Source organism: Crocodylus siamensis, chromosome 15 (assembly GCF_052110815.1).
Source record: "Crocodylus siamensis isolate JL-2025a chromosome 15, ASM5211081v1, whole genome shotgun sequence".
Classification (NCBI taxonomy): Eukaryota; Metazoa; Chordata; order Crocodylia; family Crocodylidae; genus Crocodylus; species Crocodylus siamensis.
The window spans coordinates 5,583,061-5,606,997 of record NC_143409.1 but is presented as its reverse complement, the minus strand read 5'-3'; the positions used below and the strand labels follow the sequence as shown (position 1 = coordinate 5,606,997).

The following is a 23,937-nucleotide window of genomic DNA, read 5'->3' as shown; positions in this document are numbered from 1 at the left end:
AGGAGTGTCTGAGTCCCAGTGAGAAACAATCACAAGCGGCAGCAGTGAAAGGCAAAGGAAATCCAATGGTTCAGTGCATGGCACCTGCGGGAGGTGTGCAGAGCCAGCTAGAAACTGTGCCCGCTCTACCACCAATGTGCCTCTCCCGTGAGGAGAATGGAGTGAACCAAGGAGAGCTCACAATCACTGCAGATCGATGTTTTCAGGTCCTGCTATCAGCAGGCAGTGCCCAGGAGGTGCCAATTCAGAGACATCAGTCTTAAATCTGCATCCTACAGATGCAGCGCTGGCAAGGGGCTCCCTTTCCTGGAGTGACACTAACACTTAAGGAACGCATGCATATTCCATAACTGTACGCACACAGACAAAGTTTCCTGGGGGGCCAGCCAGTTTGGGGTGGAGGTGAGCCATCGACCCTGATAAATACGGGAGGTTGCTGGCTACAGGGGCGATGGCTGGATAATAAGGCTGGTTTTTAAAGACCCTGTTTCTGAAGAAGTGTTTTGCTAGTCAAGGAAAAGACATTTTAAAGAGTTACAATTTTACTTGTTCATTAATGCTTCAGTGCACTTCTGCACTGGGTCACTAAGCTGGCAGAGGGATCTAGGGGCTCTGGGCTGAGTTTTTTTTAATTCAAGACAACATTAGGGCTCCAGCAGAGCCTGCCTGTTGGAACCTGCTGCCAGGCACCAACTTCACATGAAGGGGGCCAAATCTACTGCACAGCTATGAGGCTATGTACAAGATACAGGGGGCAGGGCCAGTGCTGGGGCTCAGGACACCTGGGTCTCTGCCAGGGGTGTGCTGCATACCTCCAACAAGCCACTCCCCTACTCTGGACCTCTGTGTCCCACCCACTCCACCCTATTTAAAGGTGCCTAAGTCTGATCCTGCTGCACCCTGCTTGACTGCCTGAAGAAAGCACTGACACAAAAGGCAGGAAGGTCTTCCTCCTCCTTGATGCTGTGTGCAACTCAGTCTTAAGGTTGAAATAAAAGCATCTTACATTGATAGACCCATTCATGCTTTTTCAGGGACTTCAGCAGGGTGGGACTAGGATCACCCACAGGCACTTAATGTGGAGAACAGGATCTAACCCTTCAGCACTTCAGGTCAGAGACTCTCTTACTAGGAATATGTACAGTGAAGAGCACAATGGGTCTTTATCCCATTTCTGGGAGTGAAGCAATACAAACAGCATTAATCCCATGTGAGCACTATGGGCAGGTCCACACCCTATGTAGGAGGCTACACCCCAAATTCTTACGTTGATCCAGACATCCGTTGTTTCTTCATAAATAATGAGTGGTGTAACAGAGTCGGGCACGGTGTCTATAAGTTTCTGTCTTTCCATAGCATCATCTTCTACCGGGATAAATAATGCAGGGGGGATCAGCACAATCTGAAGCCGTGTTTGGGAGCGGTCCAGCAAGATAGACCAGGCGCTATCAAAGGAAAAACAAAGTATTTGGAAAATCCTGCATCATTACTCAGTATCAGACAGCTGAGAAAACCTGAACAGGAACACTGCGCATTTTGATGGGGACAACAGTGATCAATTTTAGAGCCAGGGAAAAGATAAATTTAACTTTGGGCAGGGAAAAGCAAACATTTCCCTCAAAGTTTCAAGGCGTCAGGCAGGCTCCTCAACAGAGACGGAGGAACCTGTCCTACTTTAATTTCAACCCCCCAAAAAAAGCAGTGGGTTCAAAAGTCTGTTTTGTTCTTATGTTCTTGGATTTGGATTGTGCTTCAGGGACAACGTGGGAGGAGGATTTGAGAACAGAAAATTTAGAAGGATCAAGGAAGCAAATGCCTTCCAACTGAAATTTAAGAACATATCTGAGGATCTCTGAGTGCTTATCAGTTGCCTAAAGAAATGATGACGAAACCTCAGGGCTTGCCAGTGGTCCAACACCACACTGTGAGGAGTTAGGCATGTGGCTCTGTTTACAGGGTTAAAAATAACATGTAGGTGTTACAGTGGGATTTCTGATGAGTTAGTCTGCTGCAGTGGTTAGGGTGCTAGCATAGGACTTGGGAGACCTGGACTCAAGTCCTTCCTCAGCCACAGACTTCCTGTGTGACTCTGGACAAGTCACTTGACTTCTCTGGGCCTCACTTTTACAAATGGGGATAAAAGCACTGCACTACCTCACAAGGGCACTGTGAGGACAACTGAATCACAGGCCACGAGGTGATGGCAATGGAACCAGACAAGCACCACAGTGAGGATGCTGTGGTTTGGAAAAATGTCCCTTTCGCACAAACACGTTTGAGCACTGTGATAATCGCAGCAAGCATGTGCCAGAGTGAAGAGAGGGGCTGGGACTATCTGTTTCCAATTGCATTGTCCCAAACCCACTAAGCAGAGACAGGATTAACATACGCACTATTTTCCTTCTGGAGTCCATCCCGCTCTAGCAATATACTCTACTCCTTCAAACAGGATCTCGAATGGCTGCACTAGTTCTTTATCCACGACATCAGCAATCTATTGATAACAACAGCAATCAACATCAAGAAATGGTGAAGCACATGCCGAAGAAACAGGTCTCTGCACACGAGTGGTCAAGGTTGTCCTCCACTGCAGCTCAACAGGAATTGCATCTTTACTCTTGGCCTTCACAAATGTGAGGGATTCAATCCCATTACAGCCACTGAGGCTGGGCTCCGAGGCAGCTGCTGGGCTGCAAACCCCATCAGCACACAAGCAAAGATGGACTGGGTGTCAGGAGATACAAGGCCCATCTCTACCCTGTCATGAGCTTATGGAATGAGCCTGGGTGAGTGGTTGTACCTCCATAGGTCTCATTCCCCCAGTCTGCAGTGGTGTGCACTGAGACAATGACCCCTGCCTGAAGTGAGGAAAAGCCCCACTTGCACACTTCATGGGTTGGGGTCAGCTGGCTTGTCTAGATTAGAGGTTGGCTTCAGCACAGGTACACTGGTATGTCCAGCAATGAGCAGAGTTCCCAGAGAAGACAGGTCCCTAATCAGACACCACATGCTCCTGTACCCTGCTGAGTTAAGGTACCTTCACATTAGTTAGAACAGCTTACACCAGCCACTAGGACACAGTGGGGGGGGGCATAACACTCATTTCCCCACATACTGTATTTACACAGCAACTGAGTTATAGCTCAGCAAATTCTCTTCCCAGTTAAAACATCTTCAGGAAGATGTTGAACCAGGCACTAACCAGGGGGTTGGCCAAGGGAATGCTGATCACTGGTGTCTAAAACATACCACCCTTATGTTGAAACCTTTCACCCCCTATATGAGTGGAAAAGGAGAGATGCCAGTGCTATATTTGCTTGCTGTGTTCCTGACATTACACCAGGCTGTGGGTGACTGATTCTGCTTTAGTCAGGGGGGCACATGTCCCCCCCCCAGTGACCACTCAGCAACAGAAGGGGGAGTGGGGAGACCCTCCTGCGGCCAATCACAAGGTGGTGGATCACTGCGGCCACTTCTGGGAGCACCACAGTGCTTCCACTCCCTGGCCGGTGCTTGCAGGGGGGCACTGGCACTCCCACCTGCCCCCCTTGCCTGGTGCCTAAGCTACGAGCATGTGGCCGGTCAGGGAGTGCACTAGAGCATGCACCCCCTACACATCACCACTCCACCAGGCTGTTTGAAACAGTAGTCTATGGATCACCCCCATACCCTTTGTGGGCCCAGCGGGGTTTTTTGTGTCAACTGAAGATCCTAATTTTACAAAGGAGTCACAAATGTCAAATCGATTTAGAAAATATATGAAAATTAAAACTTACTCTTCCTTCAGCATCAATTGTTATTTCGGACATCTTAAAGGTGACCTTTGGATTCGCTGTACCTGTAAAAAAAAAAAAAAAAAAAAAAGACATCAACAATCACACAGTTTGCTTTCAGGAAGACAAGCCCATATTCCAAACACCAGTAATGATGTTTACCCCAAATTGAACAGAAAGCAAGCAACAGACTGCTCTGTGATTAATTAACCCCATCCTGCTGGGGGTAGAAGGGGTAGAATTCAGGTCAGGTCAGAAGGGGCTAAAACAAACAAAGGCCCTTGAGGCCCAATCCTGTACACATATACTAAGAGAGCAGTGCCTGATGACAAAAGTAGCCTCTGGAGAATTAAGAGACCTATTTACAGGAGTAAGTGCCAGTGTCTACTCCTATAAGTAGCCCTCTTCATTCTTAATGGTCCCACCATTTCAAAAGTTCTGACGTTAGTCTTTTTCTCTTTGAGAAGGGGGGATTAAGGGTTACAGATATAGACCAATTCACTCTACAGCAGAAAGCATTACCTCCCAATGCTATATCCTTAAAAACATATCCTGTAGGAACTGGCCAAGTAGGACCTTTTAAAAAATGCTGCATTGTATTAGGGATGAGCACCAAAAAATGCTATGCATCGGCCTTATAGATGCATGACAGACACCTCTGCAAAGGACATGAGGGTTCATATCTCCCCACCTAGAACAGCAGGCAGAATTCTGGTAACTGCCCCAGAACTAGATGATATTGTCTGGCTACAATGAAGACAGAGATCTGATCAAACCAGCTGGAGAACGTACAAAGCCACCAAACCCTCAGGCACCAACTTTAGGGGCTTATATGGCTCCCAATACCAGAGTATCTGAACACCTCCCAAGTTTTCACATGTATATCTTACCATGCCCCCACCATGAGGGAGGGCAGTGCTGTTTTCCCCCTCTACCCATGGGGAACTGAGGACCTGAGGCCAAGGTCCTGTTTCTAAAGGTTTTTAGCCTTTGCTCTGCTCAGTGCTACACAGCCCAAGTAAACCAGGCTGCTAAGAACTATCTTCAGGATGAAAGTCAATGGGATTTAGGCTCCTTGTGCCCAAGTCATGGCTGAAAATGGGACTGAGTAGTCTCCACTGCTTCAAACCTTGTAAATCCTTCCAGGATTCCCCAACCTCCCACCCCCAATTACAAAGGCACTGCCAGCAGCTCAGCAGAAAGCCGTACAAAATATGTGTTTTTTCACCCTGAAGCCCAGAGCTGTGAAGATAAAGAGCGCATAGGGAGGTGCTTCCTGAATAGTACAGACAGAGTAGCATGCTGCCAGCAACCAAAAACACTGGGTTAGCAGTGAGGATCCTACACCATCAGCATGGGCCACAAGGGAGTCACTTGTGGGGAAGGGCCGAAGGCAGAAGGAAAAGGGAGCAGCAAGGCCTCACCTGTTTTGGGATACCTGAAGGAATCTGTCCGCCTGGTCTCCAACAGGGGGGACGTGACATGAATGATTTCCACCTCTGACTCATCATTTTCTTCATAGAGAATCCTAAGGATTTTGCCCCCGTTGAGTGCTGCAAAGGAAGAGACACGTTTCACATCTGGAACTGCTGTAACAACCTGCTCACTGAAGGCGACAGCCTCATTCCTTCGGATGCCTAGGGGGAGGCCGCATCATGCACCACACGCTGGAGCTTCAGCTGTTTGGAGCTGGAGGGAAATCCAGCAAGTTTGTGTGCTAGCTATGAAAAGGTGTGACACCAGTGTCTCTTGTACAAACATGCAAAACAGTGGCTGGGGCAAGACTGGGTTGTGGTAATAAGCCTGCCACAAAGAATATCAAACTCTGCTAATGGCTTGCAACCCATTAGGTGCAAGAGAAAGGAGCTTGTGGTACCAAATACCAGACCCATGCTATAAGATAATAAGTTATGGTCCCTCTAAAAGGAAAATTGTTAGCAGAGACCTGACATACTCATCACATGTGTTTCTCCAAGCTAAGAAAGCCAGAGAAAGAGGCTTAGCCAGTGTGACTAGAAAAGGAAAGGAAACTACATATACATTTCAATCAAACTAGCAATTTAAAAAGACAAGTAATTAAATATATTTTTCAAGCAAAACCAGTAAAGGGGGCATTGAATACATGAAAGGTGTCCTGTATGTGACATCCTCACATTTCTCCAAACAGGAATCCAATGTCTAAAGTGTTACAAATGTTTCAATCATTCAATGTATGTCTGGAATTTTGTAAACAGATCATCACCGGTATAAGCTGTTGCAAATTTGCCCCATTGGTAAACACATACCCAAAGACCGGTTCGGTAACACATCCTGTTTAACCACTCAAGGCCCATCACATTTAATTGCCGAGCTAGTCAAAGGCTGCAAAAAACACAGGTCTTCACACTTAGACAAATGAAAAAACAGAAGCCAGGCAATTTAACAATTGTAATGTGATGGTCACCCTTTTCCTCCCTGTTTTGTTTGGACTTTAATCGGCCAACCATCAAGGAAAAATGCTTTGAAGATATACAATTAAACAGTATGAAGCAAAACAGAGCTTCCAGCAAGGTGTGGGCAGTCCAGAAAAGATCAGGAAGCCATCACTGCACCAGACCACAAGTGAAGGACCCATGCTGTGAGGCTGTACAAGAACTGCTTCCTTGCTTGCATTGGGTGAGAAGAACTCTTTGTAGCTAAGCTAATACAAGAATTGTAATAGCTCAATTATTGAATATTAAGGAAAAGAGTCTTTTTCTGTCATTTAGTTTCATAGCTTGTTGGTAGTTATTAAAGCAAGCGTTTATGCTATTAAATCAACTGGGTGTCGTATCAATTTTTAAAGCACTAGGTTTAAAATCCTGTTTTTAAGTGCAACATGTGTGCTATGTTCTGAATGATTCTGAATCTCAGGGCTCTACTACACATTCAAATTAAAGCCTGTAGAAACCAGCTCTAGCATTGTTACACATTTTCAGGCACTAACTTTGTAGCTGGTTAGCTCTTTTTATACAGCTGAACAGTCATTTTTATTGCCTGATAATTACTTTCCAAGTGTGGTTGTCTAAATTTATCGCGTGATTAACCAGTTAAATGTATGATAATTACTCTACACATGTGGCCAGTCTAAATTTATTGTGCAATTAACCAGTAAATTTGCACAATATATGCAACGTGTAGCAGAAGCCTAACTGCTGTCTCCACTCTGATTAGTCTAGGTTTCTTCCCTCCAAGGTAACACACACCTAGACTGTGAGCTGTAAAGCCCAGATGATGATACCTCACAAAAGCCATGGGGCATGGACACACTACATAATTACTATAGTCATCTAGCCTAAATATTATTCCAGTGTAAATGTATCCATAGTAAGGACCAGATACATGACCTGTTCTCCCAAGCTGGCTGCCCACAGTAGGCACTACTGCAGTTCTTGACCAGTGGGTGGATGGGCTACCCTAGGATGAAGTTTAATAGGGGACTGAACATGTGTTGTACATGAGTGTACCTTATACTGGCACACCCTCCTTTTCTGAGAGGTAACTCTACCCCATGCTAGAGAGATTTACACCAGCATAAGATGAGAGTCATGTGTCCTCCCTGCATATTCTACAGAAAGTCAATTTACTGCTTAATAAATGTGTCACCTGTCCATATGGAAATGATAATGTCAGCCTCTTATGATATATTTTAAGTACTTCCTTTGGTCTTTTCTCCTATATTCTCACAGGACATTTCACTCCTTAGAGCTCACCCGCATCCTTTTCTCTGCATGAAACCCTGGTTTTGTTTGACGTATCCTCATCTATCCCAGCACAACCAACATGGGATGCTACCTAATCGGGATATAGAACGGGAAGAGAAAACCGACTCTGTCCTACAGTGGTGGTGGCCATACCAACAGGAACCCTGCCCATCAGCTACATGGCACTGAGTGCACTTACTTGGCTTTGTGTCCGGACACCACCAGTAGCCTGTGTATCGATCAAATTCCTCCTGCAGCACAAAGGTTGCGACTCCAGCAGATTTTGGATCCTCTTCTATGTTCGCCAGTTCTGAGGAGGCAACGGGAGAAAGCGTTAGGCTCCAAGCCTGGCTGCTGCCAAGGAACACAACCAGCTTCACATTTTCCCAACTGAGGGCCAAATTCACCCTGCAAGGAAGCAATTACCCCAGAGGTGAACCCAGCTTCAGACGCTAACAAGATTGCAGCTGTCTCCTGCTCCCACTCAGCTCTGATCAAGCTGCCGGCTGATGGGATTTTCAGAGTAACAATTTCCATTTCCTTGACAGCATCCCTTTTCACACCACTGAAATTGTCCTCAGATGTACTCGTCTCCCTCGCAGCCACAATCCATCCTCCCTGCTCCTGACCCTCATTCTCACAAGCAGAGGGAATCATAATGGTTTCAAACAGCAGGAGAAGTAGGAAAAAGGCAGCCCCCAAAGAGGAGAGAATAATTATCCCACAGCACATGCTCCTCTTGGGGCTGAAAGGAGGAAGATGAAATGGAAATAATAGGAGATGAGGCCAAAGCCTCATCTGGACTTCAGGGAACCTGCAGCACAAAGAAAAGCATTATAAAAGGGCTCCGCTCATTTCAAGGTCTGGAAAGCAAGGAAGACAGGAGGATGCAGATGAGGTCGCTGATTGTAGCCTAAATAATTCTCCTCACCATTCTGAATCATGATTTCCATAAGCAAGCAAGAAACCATGATTAAAACTGATTATTTCAACGCAGTTTTGCATTTTTACTTTTGAGTTATTTTCCCAGAGTGGCTCATTTTCATTGCTGATTTGCAACCAAATACAGCCTGTACGCTGAATCCAGCCCTTTTTTTTTTTGGTATATCCATCTGCACTAGTTTACTCAATTATGTAGCTTAACATACATTTATTCATATTTCTAATTTTCAGATTTTTACATTTGAAAATAGAGAATGACTGATGCCTTACTGAGCAGACGATAACTTTTATCCACAAATTGTCTCATGTCTCATCTGGATGGAAACTGGATTTCAATTAAAAGGGAGCAAAAACAGCATTTTCACTTCTTTTATTAGTTAATAAAGCTACTTTAAATGTGCCAAGTAAATGCAAAAAAGTTTATTAAAACACACTGTGCCTTTAGAACTGTTTTATTAAGCAAAGGGAAGGGTTAATTGAAGTTTGCAAATTGTTGGACTGTTTCTGGTCACCATGAGTTAGATTTTCAAAGAACTAAAGCTAAAAGCAGTTGTGGCAGAAGCTTTTCTATCTAATAAAAAATAGAAGTATAAGCGTCTGGAAAAAATGCTACAACTTGCAGTAGCTCTACTGTGAAGAGTGAAAGTAATACACTTAACATAGTATAAAGCATTGTGATCAATTATAAAGCTAGTGCTGTCTTCAAAACTTTCTGATGTTCTCCTCTTCATTTATATACTTAAATAAACAGTGCAATTTGGGCAGGGCTTACTGCTGCAAAGTATTTTTATTTATTAAAATGAGTTTAACAGATTACAGCAAGTTTAGGGCTTGCCACAAGTTGTTAACATTTTAAACATGTTTAGAAAGAAACATGTATAATTTCATAGATTTCATAGGCATTCGGGCTGGAAGGGACCTCGTGAGATCGTCGGGTCCAGCCCCCTGCCCAAAGGGCAGGAAGTCAGCGGGGGTCAGATCACCCCAGCAAGGTAAGCATCCAAGCATTTCTTGAAGGTCTCCAGGGTAGGTGCTTGCACCACTTCTGGGAGGAGTCTATTCCAGACTCTGGAGATTCCGACAGTAAAGAAGTTCTTCCTCATGTCCAGTCTAAAACAGTCTTCCAGCAGTTTGTGACCATTAGACTTTGTCTTCCCTTGGGGTGCCCTGGAGAACAGATGCTCTCCCAGATCCTGATGCACACCCCAAACATAAATATAGGCTGCTACCAAGTCCCCCCTGAGCCTCAGCTTCTCCAGGCTGGAGTCCCATGCCTCTCAGCCTCTCCTCGTAAGGCCTGATCTCTTGGTCTCCAGTCATTCAGCTGCAAATGAGCAAACTAGTTTAATGGTTTTTTTTCCTAAATAATTGTTTTATTCTCTTTGGAAGTATATTCTTCATTCCCCTTTATCAAAGTCATATATGGTTATACCTGTAAAATGCAATTTAGGAAGAAAGTAAAGGACTCCTGCCCCTGCTAGAACTTAAACCTAGAGGTTCCTGGCAAGAAGGTCTTACTCTTCTGCTCTGGGTCAGATTTGACTGCCATATTTAGGGTCACAAAGGTATTTTACCCCATTATCAGACTGGAAAGGACCAAGGGGCAGGGGGGGGTTGCCTTCCTCTGTAGCAGGGGGTCTGGCCTCTTCCTGGGATCCCTTAAGCATATTTTTAACAACTTTGCAGCAGTAGGATATTAGCCACTGTGGTCCCACTGCTTTACCTGTGGCAGGTTTAGGTGTTATGTCTTGTGTTGTGTCAGGGTAGGTTGTGCTAAGAGGTTAGACACTGGATTTGTATGGGATGGTTTGGATAGGGACAATCCTGCCTTAGTCCGGGGCTGGACTAGATGACCTCTCAAGGGCCCTTCCAGCCAGACTTCTTATGAAGGAAAAGAAACAAGTGATGAATTAAATGTGAGGGAGTAGTAAAAGCCAACAGGCTGTTCAGAAGTAGCTGGTATCACCTCCACAAGGCTTTGCAACCTGCCTATTCACTGCTGGGAATGGTTTTCATACTTCCATGCCCACAGAAGCGGACATAGGAAAAATGCAATGGTTTAGGCCTGAGGTAAAAAACCTTGCCTGGTGCACTCTACAGGTGATTTGCTTTGCCAGACTATGGCACACAGCAGTGAATCGTTTCCACTATTTATACCAAAAGAAAGCTCAGAAGCATCACTAAATTCACCCCTGAAATAAAGTGACCTCCAGAGGTTTCACCCGGAGCCCTTATGCCAGGGAAGAATTCAGTCCAGTAGCAGAACACAAGAGCACGCAGGGCAGAGGAGATCAAAGGTCACATTGGGAACTAAACACGTTACCATTGTGCACAAAGGTTAGCCGCCTTTCTTCTCTGGTCTCTAGATTAGATATCCAAATGTCATTGCTATGAATAAACGCAATCCAGTTCGGATCAGCAGGGCACAGCTTGGGATCCATTCGGATGTTTGGACAACTGGTCTCCACCAAATTGGGCCTTAGAGGCTGTTGCTGTACAAAAGAAGAGAAGAAAACTTAGACTGTGACTAACAAAGTGCTTGTCTGTCTATGTGACTACACCCATCTCTGAAAGGATCACCTGGAAGGCCTATCTCCCTCCAGCAGTCACTGCTAGCTTCAAATGCCTGAATAAAGGAATTGTAAGGAAACCAGGGCAGCTGATGGGCCTGTTCAGTGGTTCCACGGATGCTTGCTGACACCCTTGGATACAGACAACTTCCCCCCCGCAGTAACAGAGACAGTTGGCAAGCCAGAAGCCACCTTGTTCAGAAAAACTCAGGGCAGCACAAGAAGCTACTCCCTAAGAACGAACCGGCCACAGCAGGCAGTTGCCTTGCCCTGCAAAGCCACTGGGAACACAGCAGCATCCATCAAATAATGTGAGCAGACGGGCTTCAGGCACTAGGGACAGCAAAAGGAAATGACTTCTCCCAACTCATAGCCTGGCCCCTGCACTGACAGGCTGCTATTTCACAGACCTCTCTTATCCATTACACAGCCAAGCCTCACACCTAGGAACAAGTCATTTCCCTGAAAGCCAGATGTAGGGGCTGCTGTCCACATTCCTTTTTCTTCTTCCCGCACCTGCTTTCTGCTGCTGGCAGTCCCACAAATTTCCTGCTTTATGCAACACTCCCGTCCCCATCTTGAGAAAGCGTTTTGGTGCCATTATCACAGTATCTGTAACTGGCTCCTCCCCACTTGGACTCCAACACATTGCTCTTATGCTGCCAAACTCCTGGCAGGGGAAAGCATGTAATACATTTAAGCAGGGTAAGGGAAAACCAGTCAGTCTGTGAACTCACAGTGAATCCATGAGGGCCTCCATCTTTGATGTGGTAAATCCCGCTACCAGCCTGAAACAGGAAAGTGCCACTTCCCCGGTGGTAGTCATAAGAGGCAATGCCAATTGTGCCAATGCGTTTTCTCTCGCGCAGCAGTTCCTCCTCGCGGGAGTACATCCCATAGTCGAGGCTGGCCTGGAAAAGAACCGCAGAGCAATATCACCCACTTGCTCTGCATTCCCTGCACCTTCAGGAGCAGGCAGGCAGCATCTCCACAGGCTCCATCTCTGCTGGTCTGTGGTCAGATGGCAACTTGGCCAATCTGGCAACGAAGAAATAAGCTGTTCCACCGCGAATCCCACTAGCTGCAAGCTGTTCTCTCTCTTTGATATTAGCAATTCTGGACCCAATTCAGATTTCACACCTCTCTAACACCAGCTGCAACTCCAATAGAAACGGAATTATTCCTGATCTACATTGGTACAAGACCAACATAACACCCTGTCTGAGCAGCTGTGCTGCTGATGCTTATAGAAGTAAACGTACTCCACAGCGGGTGCATCTACACATTCAATTAATGCAACACAAACTCTGGAGCCGTTCAAACCAGAGTCAGTTGCTCCAGGGTACAGCGTTTACACATTAATCCGGGACAGCAGCAATTTGAGTCAGCAATTTGGGGCTGGAGCAGGCCCCAAGCTGGCTGGGCTGACCACGCACAACGTACACCCGCAGTCAATATATCTACACATGTGTTTTGGCACAGTGAAGTACTCTATACTACCCTATGGCAGAATTAATTAGTTGCAAGCTGGCAAAAGAGCCTGGGCAGAAAAGTTGTTGTAAGGCAGCATCATTTGCTCACCTTCCTTTCCAGAGGCTGTTACCTGCTGTGACAGGGCAGAAGTGGTGTACTGAGCAGACCATGCTGACCAATACTGTCCCACTGTTTTCCCAATGATGCATCTGCATCTACTTATTCCCCCTGTCTTATAAGAGGCGGGAATGGTCTCTTTGTATAGTGCCCAACACTTGCCTAGGGTTCTAGCATTACAACAGCAATGATTACAGTAGCAACAGGAAGACAGCAGGTGTTTGCTTTCAGCCTACCACTAAAGGGTGCTGTTAAGCTGGTTGGACATGGCAGGTACACACACAGCTTGTAAGAGAACGAATAGAAGTTGGCTTGGCAGAATTTGATTCTTATTTTTTTATAATTTCGATGGCTAAAAATCAGTGCTTATTTTTAGAGATTTATGATTTTTATCAATTTAAATTTTCAGGATAGTGCAAAATTAGGGGTGTGGTGGCATGCACACACACACATATGCATACAAACATGCCCACTTCCTCCTTCAGCCCAACACACATGGGGGAAGTTGCTGTACTGCTGAGCTGTCAGACTGCTGTCCAGCCCACGCTCAGCCACCCCCAAGTCAGCACCAGCTTTCCTTTGTCCTGCAGCAGTCACTGCCCCCCGGCCTCACATCCTCCTTCCCCAGCAAAAGGAAACCTCTGGGAAGGCCCTGTTCTTATGTCCCCTTCCTATAAGTTTTGATCATTAGCAATGGAAATATTGTTTTACCGGTCTGTAAGTGTAAGGTGAAATCACTGTTTACCAATAAAAAAGGAATCCTGCCAAAACTAATCATAAGACAGACAGCCTTTTCTGAACTAAGAATTACAAAACTGTGCAGAGGCCAAAGAGGAAAAAGACAGACCTTTAGCTCATTCCAGCCAACAGCCATGGTGATCAGTCTAGATGGCTAAAGCACAAGGGGGATTTCAAACAGGACTTAAAGCCTCTTAAGTTGACAGCAGGTTGTTCACCCCAGACCTAGGTCTTAAGGGACAAAGCCTGCCTTTCCATACCTTGCAGCCCTACCTAGGTCTGTTGTGCAGCAAGGACAGCTGATGGGGAGCCCGTGGCCACTGCAGACACTCTGAGTACTGCTCTAGGGGCTAGGGGGTATAAATATGCCTCCATTGATCAGTAAGTCCTTCTAGAGCAAGGTGGTCATGGTGAGCTGCAGCTACAGAGCAGATGGCAAAGGAGGATTTGCAAGGAAAGCAAATTCAGAAATACCTTAAACAGAGCTTGAAGACAGATGTCAAACAAGTTCAAGAGATATCTTTTGCTTATCCATCTGCAGTGGTGTCCAACATTTTTAAGTAGGAGATCACCTTTGGCATTTAAAAGCAACCCAAGATCTACTGTGCGCCACTGACATCCCCCCCACACAGCAGGTAAGTCTCTGGGGAGAGAAGGGGGAGGCAGATTGAGGCAGAGGGAGAAAAAGTTATTTGGGGGCATGCCTCACCAGCAGGTAAGTCCCACCCAGCCAGAGCCCCACTCAACTTGCCCCTACTCCTGCCTCTGCAGCACTGTACCCTCACCACAGCGGGCCTTGATCTAGTCCTTGCCCCTTCTCTCCCCCATGGACTGATCTGCTGGGCTGGGGTGTGCACATATATGCTGGCACTCAGCCCCCATACTCCAGCCTTGGATCGACTCCAAGATCTACCACTGGTGACTACTGTCCTACTGCAGACACCTAGAAATGGTGGGAGTCTACTACAAACCTCCCACCCAAAGTCAAGAGCTTAACTAGGAGTTCTCCTGAGAACTGGCTGAGGCCACATGCTCCAGGACCATGGTTGTCATGGGTGACTTCAACTACCCAGACATCTCATGGGAGGATCACTCAGCAAAATCTGAGCAGTCACAAAGCTTCCTATCATGCGTGGATAACCTCTACCTGACTCAAGAAGTCTACAGGCCAACGAGAGGTAAAGCGCTGCTCGACCTGGTACTGGCTACTGGGCATGACCTTCCTGGGGAAGATCTTAGAAAAGTTTATTAAGGAGGCCATCCTTGAGGGACTGGCCCAGGCTAACATCCTAAGAGATAGTCAGCATGGTTTTGTTGCAGGTAGGTCTTGCTTGACCAATCTCATTTCCTTCTATGACCAGGTGACCTATCACCTGAACAAGGGAGAAGAGATTGATGTCATATATCTTGACTTCAAAAAAGCTTTTGATCTGCTATCCCATGATCACCTCTTGGCCAAACTGCCCAGTTGTGGCCTTGGCTCCACCACGATCCGCTGGCTGGGAAACTGGCTCCGTGGTCGGACCCAGAGGGTTGTGATTGATGGTAGTCACTCATCGTGGTGCCCCGTGACCAGTGGGGTCCCTCAAGGCTCTGTCCTGGGACCCATGCTGTTCAACATCTTCGTTAACGATGGGGACATTGGAGTCAGGAGTGGACTGGCCAAGTTCGCCGATGACACCAAACTTTGGGGCAAAACATCCACGCCAGAACATAGGCGGGTGATCCAGGCTGACCTGGACAAGCTCAGCAAACGGGCAGACAAGAACCTGATGGTGTTTAACACCGAAAAATGCCAGGTTCTCCACCTTGGGAGGAAAAACCTGCAGCATCCTTATAGGCTTGGCAGTGCTACGTTGGATAGCACTACAGAAGAAAGAGACTTGGGGGTCATAATTGACCACAAGATGAACATGAGCCTGCAATGTGATGCTGTGGCTAGTAAAGCAACCAAAACACTGGCTTGCATCCATAGATGCTTCTCAAGCACGTCCTGGGACGTCATTCTCCCCTTGTACTCGGCCTTGGTGAGGCCGCAGCTGGAGTCCTGCGTCCAGTTTTGGGCTCCACAATTCAAAAGGGATGTGGAGAAGCTTGAGAGAGTGCAGAGGAGAGCCACGTGCATGATCAGAGGTCAGGAAAACAGATCTTACGATGACAGGCTGAGAGCCATGGGACTCTTTAGCCTGGAAAAGCGCAGGCTCAGGGGTGATCTGGTGGCCACCTATAAGTTTACCGGGGTGACCACCAGGATCTGTGGGAACGTTTGTTCACCAGAGTGCCCCAAGGGATGACGAGGTCGAACGGTCACAAACTCCTGCGAGACCGTTTCAGGCTGGACATAAGGAAGAATTTCTTTACTGTCCGAGCCCCCAAGGTCTGGAACAGTCTGCCAGCGGAGGTGGTTCAAGCACCTACATTGAACACCTTCAAGAGGAAATTGGATGCTTATCTTGCTGGGATCCTATGACCCCAGCTGACTTCCTGCCCTTTGGGCAGGGGGCTGGACTTGATGATCTCCCGAGGTCCCTTCCAGCCCTGATGTCTATGAAATCTATGAAATAACTGGCGACCTAGTGATCGATGGGAAGCTGGGTGACAGTGACCAGGAGCTGATCACCTTCACCATCCGCCGTAAAGTTGGCAAGTCAGTCAGCAACATGGAAACCCTTGACTTGAGGAAAGCTGACTTTGACAAGCTCAGGAGGCTTGTCAGTGAGGCCCTAAGGGACCCCAGGGGGAGAGGAGTTCAAGAAGAGTAGCTGCTCCTCAAGGAAGCGATCCTCAATGCACAAGCTAAGTTTATTCCATCTCAGAGGAAAGGCAGCAAGAGGGCACAGCAGCCCCCCGGCTCTCCAAGGATCTAGCAGACCTCCAGAGGCTAAAAAGAAAGGCCTACAAAGGATGGAGGATGGCATTCACTTCCAAGGAGGAATATTCTGCACTGGTCTGCTCCTCCAGGGAGCAAACCAGGAAAGCCAAGGCTGCAACTGAACTCCAACTAGCTTCAAGCATCAAGGACAATAAAAGTCCTTTTTCAGATATGTGGGGTGCCATAGGAAAAGCAAGGGCAACATTGGACCCCTGCTGAACCAGATGGGACAACTGACCCCCAGGAAAAAGCCAACCTATTAAATGGGTACTTTGTGACGGTGTTTCATCAGTCCCATGGGACGCCCATGCCCGCTACGGGACAGGGAGGTCCAGGTGAAGGAGATCTCCGACCCTCCATCGAAGCTGACCTTGTGAAGTAACACCTTGAGAGGCTAGACACCTTCAAGTCAGCTGGCCCTGACAGTCTACACCCCAGGGTACTCAAGGAGCTGGCTAGCATCGTAGTCCAGCCCCTGGCACGGATGTTCAAGAACTCCTGGTACTCTGGTGAAGTGCCCGAAGACTGGAAGAAGGCCAATGTGGTGCCTATCTTCAAATAAGGGATGAAACTGGATCCGGCTAACTACAGGCTCATCAGCCTGACCTCTATCCCGGGGAAGATCTTAGAAAAGTTTATTAAAGAGGCCATCTTTAATGGACTGGCTGATGCCATCATCCTGACGGCTAGTCAGCATGGGTTTGTTGCGGGTAGGTCTTGCTTGACCAATCTCATTTCCTTGTACGACCAGGTGACCTAGCACCTGGACAAGGGAGAAGAGATTGATGTCATACATCTTGACTTCAAAAAAAGCCTTCTATCTGGTATCCCATGATCACCTCTTGGCGAAACTGGACAACTGTGGCCTTGGGCCCACCATGATCCGCTGGGTGGGAAATTGGCTCTGCGGTCAGACCCAGAGGGTGGTGGTTGATGGAAGTAAATCGTCATGGTGTCCTGTGACCAGTGGGGTCCCCCAAGGCTCTGTCCTTGGACCCATATTGTTCAACATCTTCATTAATGATGTGTACACTGGAGTCAGAAGTGAACTGGCCAAGTTTGCCGATGACACCAAACTTTGGGACAAAGCATCCACACCTGCGGACAGGAGGGTGATCCAGGCTGACCTGGACAGGCTCAGCAAATGGGTGGATGAGAACCTGATGGTGTTTAACACTGAAAAATGAAAGGTTCTCCACATTGGGAAGAAAAGCCCACAGCATGCTAATAGGCTCGGCAGTGCTACGTTGGTTAGCACTACAGATGAAAGGGACTTGGGGGTCATGACTGACCACAAGATGAACATAAGCCTTCAATGCGATGCTGCAGCTAGTAAAGCAACCAAAACGCTGGCTTGCATCCATAGATGCTTCTCGAGCAACTCCCAGGACGTCATTCTCCCCTTGTACTCAGCCTTGGTGAGGCCGCAGCTGGAATACTGCATCCAGTTTTGGGCTCCACAATTCAAAAAGGATGTGGAGAAGCTTGAGAGAGTGCAGAGAAGAGCCATGCGTATGATCAGAAGTCAGGAAAACAGACCTTACGATGACAGGCTGAGAGCTATGGGGCTCTTCAGGCTGGAAAAGTGCAGGCTCAGGGGCGATCTGGTGGCCACCTGTAAGTTTACCAGGGTGACCACCAGAATCTGGGGGAACGTTTGTTCACCAGAGCGCCCCAAGGGATGACGAGGTCGAACGGTCACAAACTCCTGCAAGACCGTTTCAGGCTGGACATAAGGAAGAATTTCTTTACTGTCCAAGCCCCCAAGGTCTGGAACAGCCTGCCAGCGGAGGTGGTTCAAGCACCTACACTGAACACCTTTAAGAGAAAATTGACCTATGACCCCAGCTGACTTCCTGCCCTTCAGGCAGGGGGATGGACTTTATGATCTTCCGAGGTCCCTTCCAGCCCTAATGTCTATGAAATCTATGTCTATGACATGTAGGAAACTGCCTTCACCAATTGCAATAGCTGAAGGCTGGGAAGAAACCACCCAGCACAGAGATCTCACAGCAGGTAATGTTTCCTTGTTTAGCAGGAAAAAAATTGATCTAAACAAGAAGGGCACTCAAAATGTTCAAGATCTTCATGCTGCCACTGCTGAGCCTGCTGATGGCTCATGACTGCAGCGAGCACACACACAGTGAATGTTCAACCAACCTCCACAAAGTGGTAAGGAAATAAGCACTTACTTGAAAGAGATCCAGAAGGGGTTTCCAGGAAAGCATTAGCACCGCAGCCTTGTTTATGGTTTTGGGAATTTCTGAATAGAACAGTGTGTTCTCTCTGTTCTCCCCAGACATTGCTAGAGAGAGGGAAAAAAGATTCACATCCCCATTACTGAACATTAAGCAATCTCAGCAGATGACAAAGAAACCAAAAGACAGTGTCACCAAAAATCACCTTCCATAAGAGGAACAAATGGCAGTTTCTGCACTGGCACGCCACTCAGAAAGGGCAGGGGAGTGCCCCGTTCCACTAGACCGCAAGAAGGGAAGTGACAAAGGGAGCAGCTGTAGATGGAGGTATGCCACTGCTAAAATATTTAAATTCTCTGGAAGGCATAAAAATCAGGCAACGCTTCTTGATCATTACTCCAAGTCTCTTGCTTGATTGCAACATCATGCTCTCTGTATCAGTGAAGGGAGTCACAAGAAGGATGAAGCCTCTCCTTTCCCACCCCACCCCAAAGGCAGTTTGAGAATACAGTACTTTTTTCATGTTCCACATTTAATAAGACTTGGTCCTGAGGTCTGGCCCCTGGTGAAGTTAATGAGTGTGTAGTCACAGGCTACTAGACTGGACTACTTAGGGATTCTTTCTACCATCCACCCAGCCACACCTGAACTTTTTACCTCCTACCTAGCCCTTGAAGCTCCTCCACATGAAGCACAAGGGGATATTTCTATCTTGTAGTTTGTTCAATCTGTGCCTAGTCCTTTTCTACAAGCCTGGAAATCTTCCTGCTAGAGGTACAGAGTAACCAAATTGCAACAGAGAAATGGATTTTTCATTCAGCCACAGTAGAGGCGGAGGAAAAAAACTAACTGTATGAGAATGTGGCTCTAAAACCTCAAAAAAGTGGTAGGGTACAGGGGTAGAAATGGAGCTTATAACCAATTCCAAAGCAGTTTGAGACATGGCTGACATTTCAGGTTGACAGCTTACTAATTTGGAGGGGGCTGCAAAGACTAGCTTCCAGTCCTTTGCTCCAGATCTCACCTCCTCCCAGAGGCTAGATTTTTTGTGTGTTTGTGTTTAAACAGTATAGCTTTCGGACAGAAGCATTTGGAGCCTTGCTCAGAAAAGCCACCCGAGATCCCCTGTGGTGCGTTTTACACTACAAAAATCACCCAGAAGGAATCAATTATACACAATATCCATTCAGAAATCTAGAGCGACAGAGCTTAAGTAAGCAGGAATGAGACAGAAGTGAAGAGGAGCAGCCAAGAAAGACAAAGTCAATCTGTGAATTTGCTGCTGAAATCAAGGCACCTGCACGAAATGTTCATGTGTGCCCCCAAGCACACCCTGCGAATTACCTATAATCACTGAAGGCGTGGAATATTACATTTCTAATATCCCTATTCAGGAGGACAACAAAATAAGCCCATCTGTACCAGGTTTGGGGAACACCACTTATTTTCAACAGAATCCAAGTCACAAGGATGAGAAAAGCTAGCCCAAGAAGAGGCCTGCAGGACTTTATCCTCCCACGTAGGGTGAGACTGCTGTTGAAAGAACACTTCCTCATTCTCTGTCCAGCTTTCCAAGCCTGGAGCGTTAACGTTTCCAGCCTTGTCCACCCTCTCCTTGGGGAGATTATGTCACTGGTTTTACAGTCGGAAAGGACTGTTATTACCTAGTCTGACCAGTAATTCTGGCAGCCTGCCAGTCCTGGTTTCACTACCGAATACAAACCTAGGGGCTGGGCACATGAACAAATTACCAAAAAACGTAAAAGAGGGCCGAGATTTGTCACCAGTCAGCTGCTCCACATTAACTGCCTACATGCATGCTCTTAACCCTGCAGTAAATGAGTGCTAATCTGAACCAGTTCAGCCTTCAAAGAAGGTGACAAAGGAGCTTTCACTGAGACTTAAACTACCCTGAATTATCTTCAATCTACCATGGGGCAAGAGTGTACACACAGGCAGCAAGTGCTGTCCCCTTTCAAGAACACAGCAACTAGTTTGTAAGTCCCTGAAGAGGACAAATTGATAGAAGCATGAGTCCCACTAGCTGGCTTACCTAGATAGTAGATCCTGTGCGAATGGGGCCCTTCAGGGTCATTTTTCTTCACAAACATGAAGTCGTGAGGTGCCTTAGCCATCATGTAACCATGGTATTTCCTCGTGTCCGTGAGCAGCTTTTTAAGCTGGCTCCAGGAATACCTCTCAACATAGAAGGGCTCCAGCCTGGGCAACTCCTCCTTCTCCACATGCTCCTCACACCCCGCCACCGTCTCAAAGATTTCAAGGCCCAACTGTTCAGTTTCCATGGCTGCTGCCATGTTGCATGTTTCTGGAAGAACAAAAGACAAGGAATGCGTCAGGGCTGTCTTTGAGAGGCCTAACATAACGGCTTTAAACACAATAGTACAGTGACAGACAGGAGAAAAATACAACTACTTCTATACACATTTGGTGGGGGGGTGGGAAGGGGGTTGTATTTGTATGTTGGAAATACCTTGTCATCCTCAGATGGAAATGTTTAAGAGTGGGATGGGACAGTGGAATTAAAATCTTTGTCGGTTCAAGTAGGAGGAATGCAGTCCAAGATCTACTTTTTTAAAATAGCTCATCCTCCTCTGACTCTGGACTCGACAGGAAATGGATCACACAGCTTCTCTGTTAAGTCCTGCACTACTGCCTTCCTCTGACATTACCCTGCACAAACCAATATGTACAGCCTCAATCAATAGTACAACCCATGATGCCGCAGCCTGGACAGCAGTCTGAGGTAACTGACTATTTAAAGAGAAAGACATTTACAAAAGATCTGGAAACATCTGATTGTACACAGGTGCCCCGTGCAACTGCACAATTGGTTCACAGTTGGCCTTTTTCCAGTTGCTGGCTGTGCTCATGCGTCAAGTCTTTCTTTAGATTAGGCTTTCCAAAGAAGGGACTGTAACACAACCTGCCGCTAATGGAGACCTTTGTGCAGAGCCACAAAAGTACTAAATGATGATTATTATTATACATTTATTATCATGTGAATGATTAGCAAGTGAATGCTCTTGCACAAAGCTAGCCAAACACAGGGCAGGGTGGAGCAGGGTTGTTACAGCGTCTAAGGTGCCCCAATGGTCGCAGCAGATCTCAAACCTCATTCCCAGCAGACTCTCTCCCCTTGCCTGCACTTAGCTGGCATGATGAGAAGGCGGGCCAAAATTGACAGCTGTCAGCGTGGAAACCGTCTGCTTTTCAGGTCCTCCCCTGCAGCGGGAGCCACAGGAGAAACTGAACTGGCTTTCAGGAGACTCCACCTGCCCTGCACACTGGGACCAGAAATGTCAGCCCAGCACCAACACAAAACACCCGGATCCTTCCATTTACGCTGCCGCTCCTCCAGCCGCGGGCTTGCACCCTGTGGAGATGCGAAGCCAAGACAGATGGTAGCTCCAGTGCTGCCAAATACCAGGGCAACAGCCAAGTTGGTCACAGGTGAACTGGTTCACATCTGCTGGAAAGCAAACAGCTCCAATTCAAGGAGCAGCAGGGCTAAGTGAAAGACTGCATTTCCGTCCCTTTTGCAAGTGCACGGCCACCCAAAGAGAGAGCAGCATCTCCTGGATCCCAGCCCCTTGCACGGCACAACAGGGGCAGTGGCACGGGAGGGCAGCGGGACCGGAGCGCACCACCTGTCGCAATCCAGGTGCGGAGGAAAAGGGTGCACCCAGGGGAGCACCGGGGTCACAGCACAACACCAAACCGCTCGCTAGTGCCAGCAGCCCCGGGCAATGACAGCGAACCCTCCCGGATTAACGCGAGCCCAGGAGTGGGCACCTAGCACCGCAGAGCCTTGGGCCCATGCCACCTCGCCCTCCACTGGGGCCAGCCCCCCGGGGCACGGACATGGGGCAAGGGAGTGGGGGGCAGGGAAGTGTCTGTGTGCACATTCCGCTCATGTGCGTATGTGCACAGGCACCGGCACATATGTGCACACCTGTGCATGCGATGCAGCCTGTGCCCGTACGTGTCCGTCCGTCCGTGAGCGGTGGGGCGGGGTGTGGGCACATCTGTGCTCACAGGGGCCGGGCCGAGGGGGGGGTACTCACGGGCGCGGCGGGCGGGGGGGGGCGGCGCCGTGATGCTGCAGAACGTCCCGGCTCCGCAGCGGCCGCGCCACCACTTCCGGTTCCGGGCGCCCGCCCCGCCCCCCACGCTGACGAGTAGCTCCAAGAGCGGCGCCCGCGGCCTGACGGGACACTGCCCCCCCGGCGGGGAGGAGCGGCTGCAGCGGGGAGCCTGACACCGCGCCCCGCCCCCGCCACGTGCCCGGGGACAGCCACACGCACGCACGCACGCATCCTGTTATACACGCACAACATATGTGCGCACATGCACACACACGTAACAGGCACGCACCCCCACACACATCCTGTCACACACACACAACATACGTGCACAGGCAACATACACACGCTGTCTCCCACATGGACATGCACCCCATCACACATTCATAGATTCATAGATTCACAGACCTCAGGGCTGGAAGGCACCTCGGGAGATCGAGTCCAGCCCCCCGCCCGAAGGGCAGGAAGTCAGCTGGGGGCATAGGATCCCAGCAAGATAAGCATCCAATTTACATGCACCCCCACACACAATGAATGTGCATCCTGTCACACACCAACACACCCAACATATGAGTGCACACACGCAACACACATCCTGTCACACCCACCTAACACAGCGTGCGCACACACAACAAACATCGGGGCACGCCCACCCAACACATGTGCATGCACAACACACATCCTGCCACATCCATCCAACATATGCATGCGCACACACACCAAACATCCTGTCACACCCACACAATGCATGTGCACACACACAACACACACCCTGTTGCTCATACACTCATGCAACATCCAGGCACACGCACACACCCTCTGTCAGCCCCCCCCCCACAACACGTGCACTCGTGCCCTGTTCCTTCCAGCACCCCCTCCTCCTCCCTCCCCCCATGGCGGGATCCCGCGTGCCACCCTGTGCCCGGGTCCATAGCCCACCCAGCCCAGCACCTCCTTATCCCCCAGGTGAGGTTTTCTGTCCTTAGACCAGCACCGATACAACCAAAACCCAGCACCTTATCTCCCAAATACTTACAGCGATTGACTGTCCGTCCCACACCCTTCCCCAGGGCAGAGGTGAGGGTGACAGGGCTGTTATTCCCTGCACCCTCCTTTTTTAAAGATCCATTTTTAAAGGTGTTTGATGAGTAGGCCACAGCTCACAGGTGGCCTCCTCCACAGCTTTTAGGGGGGTTTCCCACTGCCCTTTCCTTCCTCCCACTTCTTTATCCAGCAGCTCTAATACCATAATTCTCAACCAGGGTGTCGTGGTACCTTCAGGTGCCTTGACATCCTTTCAACGGTGCCATGCATACAAAATCATAGAAAGCTGGGATTGGAAGGAGTCTCAGGAAGTCACATCCAGTCCAATGCCCTGCTCAACGCAGGACCAGCCCCAACTAGATTATCCCAGCCAAGGCTTTGTCTA

General features: G+C 48.2%; 1 protein-coding gene across 8 annotated transcripts in view; it reads right to left on the bottom strand.

Moving 5' to 3' along the window:
• Nucleotides 1–22,573, bottom strand: part of DPP8 (dipeptidyl peptidase 8) — a 44,381-nt gene extending 21,808 nt beyond the window's left edge. For 4 of the 8 annotated variants that reach the window (XM_090028644.1, XM_090028645.1, XM_090028646.1 and 1 more), the window contains exons 1-10: nucleotides 22,379–22,505; nucleotides 20,459–20,731; nucleotides 18,400–18,512; nucleotides 11,745–11,918; nucleotides 10,761–10,929; nucleotides 7,695–7,805; nucleotides 5,198–5,326; nucleotides 3,777–3,838; nucleotides 2,394–2,494; nucleotides 1,268–1,445 (exon numbers count right to left, since the gene is read on the bottom strand). In XM_090028644.1, the coding sequence (XP_089884770.1) occupies nucleotides 1,268–1,445; nucleotides 2,394–2,494; nucleotides 3,777–3,838; nucleotides 5,198–5,326; nucleotides 7,695–7,805; nucleotides 10,761–10,929; nucleotides 11,745–11,918; nucleotides 18,400–18,512; nucleotides 20,459–20,731; nucleotides 22,379–22,451 (1,383 nt within the window). In that variant the 5' untranslated portion in view covers nucleotides 22,452–22,505. Of the gene's footprint in view, nucleotides 1–1,267; nucleotides 1,446–2,393; nucleotides 2,495–3,776; nucleotides 3,839–5,197; nucleotides 5,327–7,694; nucleotides 7,806–10,760; nucleotides 10,930–11,744; nucleotides 11,919–18,399; nucleotides 18,513–20,458; nucleotides 20,732–20,896; nucleotides 21,510–21,537; nucleotides 21,893–22,378 lie in introns of those variants that run through there. The other 4 variants (XM_090028651.1, XM_090028648.1, XM_090028647.1 and 1 more) reach the window with 4 other exon arrangements.
• Nucleotides 22,574–23,937: the final 1,364 nt, after the last annotated feature.